This window comes from Nanorana parkeri, unplaced genomic scaffold (assembly GCF_000935625.1).
Source record: "Nanorana parkeri isolate BGI_ZX_2015 unplaced genomic scaffold, ASM93562v1 scaffold295, whole genome shotgun sequence".
Classification (NCBI taxonomy): domain Eukaryota; kingdom Metazoa; phylum Chordata; class Amphibia; order Anura; family Dicroglossidae; genus Nanorana; species Nanorana parkeri.
The window spans coordinates 1,193,968-1,203,630 of NW_017306563.1; the positions used below are offsets into that span (position 1 = coordinate 1,193,968).

At 44.7% G+C, this 9,663-nt stretch overlaps 1 protein-coding gene across 1 annotated transcript in view; it reads right to left on the bottom strand.

Moving 5' to 3' along the window:
- RPRD1B (regulation of nuclear pre-mRNA domain containing 1B) overlaps positions 1 to 9,663 on the bottom strand; it is a 74,055-nt gene that overhangs the window by 20,926 nt on the left and 43,466 nt on the right. Inside the window, exon 4 of the mRNA XM_018557671.1 lies at positions 2,785 to 2,894. Within this exon, the coding sequence (XP_018413173.1) occupies positions 2,785 to 2,894 (110 nt within the window). The remainder of the gene's footprint in view (positions 1 to 2,784; positions 2,895 to 9,663) is intronic.

Below are 9,663 nucleotides of genomic sequence, written 5' to 3' on the forward strand. Positions count from 1 at the left end.
AATTTAATTTAAAAAAAAAATTAATAAGAAAAAAAAAAAAAAAAAAAAAAAAAAAAAAAAAAAAAAAGCTGTTTCTTAACAGATCGGAGAACTCTGGGATGCTTACAAGCATGAAAGACATGAAACAGAAAGCACCGTTTTATAATCAATGTAATAAAACTACTGATTAGATAAAGAAACACACATTTTAGGGACCACACACACACACCACAACCATTCATCGAAGAGTACGTGTTACCTTCACAGTAATCCAAGAAAAGAAAAACATTATAAAAGCAATGATCTTGAAGGTGAACTCCAGGTATGCATTGTTTTTCATACATACATTGGTCCAACTTGGCCCAGTGTAAGTATGCATATGTCATACCTGATAGGCTGCTGAGGGAGAATACAGGGCATTCATGGATTGGGCAAATCACAATGTCATAATTTCTCATGCAATCAGAAAGTGCCTTGCACTCATTGATAAAAATACTAGGCGTTCCCTGAATGGCCACTGCACCAAGCGAGCGACCCCCTTGTGTTTTAAGAGCAGAGGGGGAGCTGCTGCATACAGCACATGACCTGGAAGATTGCAACCACCATTGTAGTAGCTTCGTCTACTATAGTGCTTTACAGGATCCCTAGCTGATTATGATGTCAACATCCCTCGTGCAATCAGAAAGTGCCTTGCACTCATTGATAAAAATACTAGGCGTTCTCTGAATGGCCACTGCACCAAGCGAGCAACCCCCTGTGTTTTCAGAGCAGAGGGGGAGGAGCTCCATACAGCACAGGACCTGGAAGATTGCGACCAGCACTGCAGCAGAGCAAGGGTGAGTTGCTCCATGCAGCACAGGACCTGGAAGATTGCGGCCAGCACTGCAGCAGAGTATGGGTGAGTTGCCCCATGCAGCACAGGACCTGGAAGATTGCGGCCAGCACTGCAGCAGAGTATGGGTGAGTTGCCCCATGCAGCACAGGACCTGGAAGATTGCAGCCAGCACTGCAGCAGAGTATGGGTGAGTTGCCCCATGCAGCACAGGACCTGGAAGATTGCAGCCAGCACTGCAGCAGAGTATGGGTGAGTTGCTCCATGCAGCACAGGACTCGGAAGACTGCGGCCAGCACTGTAGTAGCTCCGACTACATCAGTACTTTACAAGATTCCTAGCAGCCGATCAGGTATGGCATAAGCATACTTGCCAAGTTGGACCAATGTAAGTATGAAAATAATGCATACATTGAGATCAGCTTTAATGAATTGGAGTTTTTTGACTATCTTCCATTCTATAACATTTGTTTTGAATGGCTATTTTCCCAATCTGCCATGGAATCTGCCAGCATTGCCATGTCTACTGGGGAAACCTTAGTTTGAAGCTGGCTTTCAGCTCTGCTATAACAGCCAAAACACTCAGCTTTCACCCTATGTAAAACAATTGATACATTATACAGTAGTAAGGAACTAAACGTGTCCATTTATAAAAGACGAGTTACACGGGTGATTGCATATAAAGTGCAACCTTCCACCACTGCACGAGTTAGTCAAAGAGCTTTAAAAGCGAAGTTCGCCTTTTCAATAAAATATACTATGCAGTCGATGGGTCCCAGTGTATTAAAAAAAAAAAAAAAAACAGCAGCCGCTGAGCAAAGCCGATGCTGAAACAGGGGAGGGAAAATGCACTGCGCATGAGCGGTTTTTGAGCTGGAAGAGCGCTCGCCCCTGTGATGCTCGAGGCGATCGTCCAATGCCTGGAGCGACCCAGAGCCCAGCTAGGACAGAACTGATCTCTACAAGGGGAGACTAAGCACAATATTTCAAAGCTTTACACACTGGGGCCCCTTGACTGCATAGCGGATTTGAGTGAGATGGTGAGCTTAGCCTTCGAGTGCATTAAAAGCAAATGTAGATTTAGGCAAGCCTAGTACAGTGATTTGGTTTTATTTGCTCTCGATTAACTTTGCATGACTATATACACTATATTGCCTAAAGTATTGGGACACCCCTCCAAATCAATGTATTCAGGTGTTCCAATCACCTTCATGGCCACAGATGTATAAAATCAAGCACCTCAGCATGCAGACAAACATTTGTGAAAGAATGGGTCGCTCTCAGGAGCTCAGTGAATCCATGCGTGGTACCGTGATAGGTTGCCACCTGTGCAATAAGTCCATCCGTAACATTTCCTTGCTACTAAAACTGGAAATCCATTAAAGCTCATATGCGTGTAAAAGCAGGCGTCCCAATACTTTTGGCAATATAGTGTATACTTAAATGAGTGCTCAGCCTGAGGTTTTACCCCCTGGTTCTCTCCAGCCTTTTCGAAGTACAGCACTCAGTACATGGAACTAGCTCTACAGGGCTTTATCTATAAGAAGAAAAAGCCTCTAAAGTTAGCTCTATGACTGATCTATCATGTCAAAGCAGCTGAGCTTGTACATATGCAAAGGAAATAAGAGCTATCGCTTCCCTGTGAGAACTTGAATCTGCTTTAACTTGGCTCTGGCAGTGAATTAAGACTTTGGGTGAATTCTAGCACATTGACCTGACATTACTTTCTTCTACTCTCTACTAAAAAATAAATTAAGAAACTGGTTGATGCTGAGCAGATTTTCCTTGGAACGCTTATTTCCTAATCAGGGCAGAGGTGAACATGTCCTTGAATGGTCATGGTAGGTGATGCTCCTGACACATGTGTTATTGTCTGCCCTGACACCGCAAATAGCCACATATGAGAATAACTGGGGTTAATGAGCCTGGTCAGTGACCCTTCTACATGGTATTGACAGTGATGTGAGAACATACCAGGAGAAGACCAGTGGAAGGATCCCGAGGGGAATAGCTGCCTGGATAATCATCCTCCTCTTCTTGGACCTGCTGAAAACTGCGTTTCAATGTTGCCTTCTCCTCGACCACTACAAAGGAATATGAAGTTTATTAACATTAGCTGATGAGAAACATTTACTTAAAAATCTGAGATGCTAACACAATACCAATGTATTTCAGTAGAACTATTATTTTTTATTTATTCCTTTCTCCCCATGAATAAAAAAATAAATAAAATATATTGCCAGTCTTTACTTACCCTCTCCATGCTCCTAGGCTGTCCCCGACTTCCACCTCAGCAGTGGCAGTCCTCTCCAGGGTAGAATGACACTCATTTCCCATTTTCTGTAAGCCTAGCCTGTCGTACCCACCTAGGGGGCAGATCATTACATAGGATGGACTCACAGTACTCCAGGTGTGAGTGGCACTCAAACATCATCATATCAATCTGCCCATTTTCTGTAAGCCCAGCCTGTCATACCCACCTAGGGGGCAGATCATTATGTAGGCTGCACTCACAGTACTCTAGGTGTGAGTGACGCTCAAACATCATCATGTCAATCTGCCCATTTTCGGTAAGCCCAGCCTGTCGTACCCACCTATGTGGCAGATCATTATGTAGGCTGGACTCACAGTACTCCAGGCGTGAGTGGTGCTCAAATATCATTACATCAATCTGCCCATTTTCTGTAAGCCCAGCCCGTTGTACCCACCTATGTGGCACATTATTATGTAGGCTGGACTCACAAAACTCGAGGAGTGGTGCTGAAACTTCATTATGTGAGCATTGCTGGGTTCTGAAAGATTGCTGTACCCAAGGTGACATCACCTGACCAACAAGAGGACTTGAAAAAAATAAATGTATTGAGATTTTTAAATAAAATTGTTGGGGTGGTGGGGGTGTCGAGGGGAGGTGGACGACCTGCTTGGAGTTCTGCTTTCAAGAATTTTGAGTTTTATAATGGATTTCTGAATCAATAAAATAATAAAGGTTGCATAGGAGCTAATTATCTAAATGAGTAGAGACTGTTCAGTGAAGTGCAGATAAAGTAAAGCTATGTTCACTTTCCATAACCAATTCTGTGCAAGGGAAATGAAAAAATAAAAAATAAAGATTTTTGACTTGCTTGTAAAATCCTTTCTTGGAGTTCATTCAGACACAGGATATTCAGAGGCAATTGAGCTATATTGCTACTTACAATAGAATTGGACACAAGCTAATCAGGGAGCAAGTGTCAGCAGGCAAGCTAGCCCCTCCCACTGCCAGCGTGCCTCAGTTTTGCGGCAAAGCAATAAAAATGCATTCAAGTATCCTATTAACAATAATGTATCTTATTTGTGTATCACTCGGCTGTAGATCCTCAAATCATTTCTGAATTGGTGCTGACACTGTCCTTTCTTCTAGAGCAGGGGTGCCCACAATTTTTTGTGTTAAGATCTACTTTTCAAATGACAAGCTACATAAGATCTACCAACGAAAAAAACCCTCCCTTGCTCTCTCTCTCTCCTGGCTGTCTCTCCTCTCTCTTTCCTGGCTGTCTCTCCCCGCTCTCTCTCCTGGCTAACCTTGCTGTATTTTGCAAACAGTGCAGTGCAACAGGCTGTGTAAACTAATATTCTTTGATGTAATACTTAGCACTTCAAGCACCAGAATCCACCATAAAAGGTGTCAGGGAGCTTGGCTCAGCAGACTCAGGCTAATAGGGAATCATGTGTGCACAGCTAAATAAATATACCAACATGGAATTAAGGGCCGCCATTCACAACCTTTGTGATCTACCAGCATCAGATTTGAGAGCTACCGGTAGATCACGATCTGCCTACTGGGCACCCCTGTTCTAGAGGGTGGCTACTTTTGTTCCCTATGTGTTGCAAAGTAGCAGCAGCTTACCAGTCCCCAAATGTGCTGGCTGCATTAGTTCCCTTTTTTCAGGCTTTTTCCCCTTTATTTCCAGCTGGTGATCCTGCCAGTAACACACTTCCTGTTCTAGAGTCACAATGCTCACTCACTGCACTGTATCTTTGAAGGAGCAGAATATATCCCCAGAATATACTGTAAAGGTGTCCTGTAGTTGACAGCTGTGAACGGAGCAGGGCTGATAACACTGCTTGCAATAACACTGCAGAAAGCAACAAAACGTTTCAGTGCACTGAAGTTTTTTTTAAGGTATATATAAAAAAAAGTTGTATATTTCACAGAGCATAACAAGCCCAAAAAATAATTGGCAGGGTTCACATACTCTTTCAGGGGTGTGTGTAAGTTATAACTTGAGCTACTGAACTCTATAAACATTATGCCCTATTTACACCAATACACAAGGCTTATGAATTCCTCCGTGAGATTTATGACGGGATATGTATATACTGCCAACAATTTACACAGGGCTTTACATAGTTGCACATCAGTCCCTGCTCTCAAGGAGCTTACAATCTAAGGTCCCTATCTTATTTGCATGCATACAGGGCCAATTAACTTACCATTATGTCTTTGGCGTGTGGGAGGAAACTAGAGTACCCGGAGGAAACCCAGGCAAGCAGAGGGAGAACATGAATACTCCTTGCAGATAGTGTCCTGACCAGGATTCGAACCAGCGACCCCCATTGCTGCAAGGCAGAAGCACTAACCAAACCACTACGCCACTGTGCTGCCCTGTGAGATTCATGCAATCTGCTGCGAGTGGGAGGTGCTGTACAATACAATGAGACTCATGTGATTGCCCCCATTCACAGGTGGGGCGGCTAAGAATATACCAATACACATTAGAAGAACTTAAAGGGTTATTAAACCCTCGCATGTGTTTTTGCATATATCTACTAATAGCAAGCAGTAGACATATGCAAAAACATTAAAAAAGGGTTTAAAATTACCTGAGTCTTCAACGCGGGCTCCCGTCCAAACATCTGAAGAGTCTCGGGCGGCCGCAAAGGATCTTGGGGTGGGCGCATGCGCACTTCAGATGTTCGGCCGGGAGACGAGGAGAGACACAAGGTAAGTCTATGGAGCAGCGTGCCCCCGCACAGACACTGTGGGACATCAGAGAAGAGGAGGACAGAGGAGTCAGCGCTGGATCGGAGACCCGCACCAGTGCTGGAGGGACAGCTGAAAAGGACATTAAAGAAGGTGATCGGATTAAGAGACATCATTTAAGGTAAGTCCCTACAGCAGGATTGGGGAGGGGGGGAAAAGTTTGACCTTAATGCCACTTTAAGAGTTCCACTTGCTGTCTAGAAACAGATAAGCACGATGCATTCAAATGCAATATTTCACATTTGCCTGGCTGGTTGAGCCCAGAGCAACGTATTGTGCAAAGGTAAGCGTTTTGCAACCTCCTCTACCATCTATGAGTTTAATGGACTTGGTATGCAAAGCGGAGCTTTTACCTTTGAGAATAGGTCCACTTTAGAGAAGTTTTCATTTCTGAATGCAATGATCAGCAAGTCCTATAAATAGCACACTAACGGAATCAGAAAATGGTAACTCATAGTGAGGGGGGGCATTGTAATTACTCCATTGTACATGACTGAAGTGGCAGAATCGCCAGGCCCCTATTGTACTGGATTCAAATCCTCTTATTGAAATCAGACGCGTTCTCCGAGTAACACCTCAGAAAGAGAGACGTTTATGTATTCCGATTTACGCCGGCGAAGGCTTAATCTCTTCCAGCGGGGTTCTGTCAGGTTGTGCCCACAGGACAAAAAAAATAAAAAATAAATGTGCTCGCTGACATGGTGTGTATAAAAGCAGTGAGTCACGGGTTAGTCATGCATTGTGTTCCCCGCAGTTATGTTATAGCAGCTTTAATTAGCAGGCTCGTGGTGCAGGTAGGCCTCTGTGATGGAGCACGCGCAGGCCTCGTCCTGCTGTTTGTATAGAAGGCCAAACAGCACTGGGATGCTTTTAGAGTTGTATATTGTTCTGCCCTCCTAATGACAGGTGCAGGAGGACTGCTGGCTAGATTAATGGGGTCTCCAACCCTTTCCGCACGCCAAATGAGCTTAGAGGTGGAAAGGAAGGAAAAGAAAAAAAAGACTAAGTCATTTGTACAATCATTTTTCTTTAACTGTACAGCTTGCTGTAAGGGAAACTTAATGGTGACTACATTTCCATTCTTACAGTCCAAGATTTTGTAATGCGATATCCCATCTGTGACTTTTCTTTTTATCATAGGCCTATAAAGGGGATCTTTATGGCTTCCAGGATTTCTCCAGCTCTGGTTTCGGGCCCAGTCACACCATAAAGAGTGCGTTCCAGAGTGTTTGGCCTCTGGAACACACTGGAAGGCCGCTCACTTTGTTTTGGGGCGGGAAGTAGGCTTGGCAGTGCATTCAAGTCAGTGCCACTGCAGTCACGCCACGCCGAGTGTGCTTGCCGGCACCCGAACGCGTGGCACATTAGTGCCTGTGTTCTGGTCCAAGTGCGATCTGCAAAAAATGCTGCATGCTACCTTTTGCAGATCGCACTGGAACGGAACGCAGACACTGATTTGCCATGCGTTCGGGTGCGGTAATCGCACTGTGCGACGGGGGGGGGGGGGGGTGGCTGTGGTGCCATTGATTTCAATGCACCCCCACGCCTCCTCCCGCCCCAATACAAAGTGAGCCGGCCCGGGTTGCGTTGCAGAGGCCGAACGCTCTGGAACGCACTCTTAATGGTGTGACTGGGCCCTTCGTCCCAGCAGTGGTGAGCCAGATTAAGGGATAGTTTACACCAAGTGCGGAGCAGATGCAGAGCAGAGCAGTTTAAGGCCTAGTTCACACCATAATGCGTGCATCTGCACAGCTGCAATGGGATGCGTTTTGCTGCATTTTTTTCAACTTAAAATGGGCTTTCAGGTGCAGTCCAGTGGTTTTTTATGCGTTTTTTTATACGTTCTGTTGCGATCAGGTGCAGCTAAAATGTGGCAAGCAGGATTTTTTTCTGACTGCACTGGTGTGAACAGAGCACCAGAAATCCAATTGGAAAGCATTGTAACACGATTTTGATGCAGCTGCCAAACTGAATGGACTGCATCACAACAGCATCTGGTGTGAACTAGCCCTAAAAATGCATCAAAAACTTATTCCAAATGGTATTTTGGACTCACACCACAGCGCTCATGTTCCAGTGCATGTAGAAAACCTGCTGCATGACCTATTATGCTCTGGAACGCACCAACACGCATGTAAATGCATACAAACTCATGCAAATGCTCTGGAACGCACTGAACCACACCTGAAAAAACAATCTAAGTTAAAAAAAAGAACACACACAAAAACACAGCAAAATGCACTGCCCAGCTTAAAACACATCCACATCTGGTGTGAACAAGCCCTATTAAAGGACATGGAGGATGCTGCTGCGATAAAGTGACCAGGATAGATTCCGTTACAGTGGAGTAGAGGGTCTCAGGGATGTGATAACTTCAGTGGCCAACTTTTAAGAGGATTCTCGGTTGTTTTTCATGTGTAGACTACAGCCGAGAAAACAAAATGACCCAAATGTCAAACCTCTTTTCTTCACAAGTGTGGGCAGTGGAAGTTATAAGTAACACTATTACAGATTTTTTTTGTTTGGGGTTTACTGGTCCTTTAATGGAGACCTGCACTGAGACCTGTTTGCATTTAATGACCTGTTTCTGAAAATGTTAGCTGCCTGGCTTAAAATGTAAAAATCCCTCCCATGCCCATTGATTCAGAATTGAAGAAGCGCTTTCTAACTCACCCGAGTCCACTATCACTTGAACCACTGTGAAGCCTCTTCTGGGTTTGGAGACTTGTGACCACCGCAGTAGTTCAGACCTGCCACCAACCAGTCTTGGTGCCACCCACTGTGATGATGTCAAGCCACTAGAGTCTTCTGGAAGAACCCTGGTGTTAAAGGGTATTATTCATATAGGGATTATGTATGCATGTGATGAACATAAGTGATGATTCATTTTCTATATATACATTTGTTCAGTATGGGAATATACGCAATGAGATTAGAGTCTGTGGTTCAGGTTGTATTTGCTATACATCTGTTACTGATCAAGCAGAAATGCTTAGAACCTCCCACATTCCTTATTATCAAGAAAGAAAGACTGAAATATTCTAAATCAAAGTTTATGAAGTGTTTACAAAGTAATGACATAAAAATATGACATCAAATATCATATTCAACACCTGGATAGCCAACTGGAAGTGTCCACATCACCCAGGCAGCAACATAAGCACCACAAAGAGGGTCCCCTTCCATTTCCCGAAGACTCGGGATTTCATGTGATCGTGGATTCAGGTAAGTAATGGGGGCTTTTAGGTTTTTTAAAATTAAATCTAGCATTTAGCGGAGGGGAGGGGAGGGGGTAAACTTGTGACCAGACAATGCGCATTATGACCCAGCTTTCTGCAACATTCAACTGGTTTTCTTTGGGTAGAGCAACACATTCTACCCATTTCCTGAGAGCCAAGCTGATATGCCCTCTGGGAGTATGTCTACAGGCAGACTGAGCTCATAGTACTCACTTGTCAAAAGCTAAGCGCCTCTCAGTCCAGGAGAAATGCCGGCCCCACAAAACCGCCAAGAAGGAAAAGGAAGAACTTGCATCATCTCTAGACCAGTAAGGTGACCGCCTTCCCCACAAAACCGCCAAGAAAGAAGAACTTGCATCATCACCGGACCGGTAAGATGACTGCATTGAAGAAGGTAAGTATGTGCAGAGGCGTACTGTGTCACACAGTACCCGCTCCGGGTGACACCCAGCCGTGACGTCATCCCGCATGCCTGGCAATCTTGGTGATGGACGCCGGCAGAGAGAGGATGAGATGTACACCGGCAAAATAACGCATGCCTCCGGGTCCCCTTCTCTCTCCTTCAACTGTCAGGATCTCGGTCCGGGACAG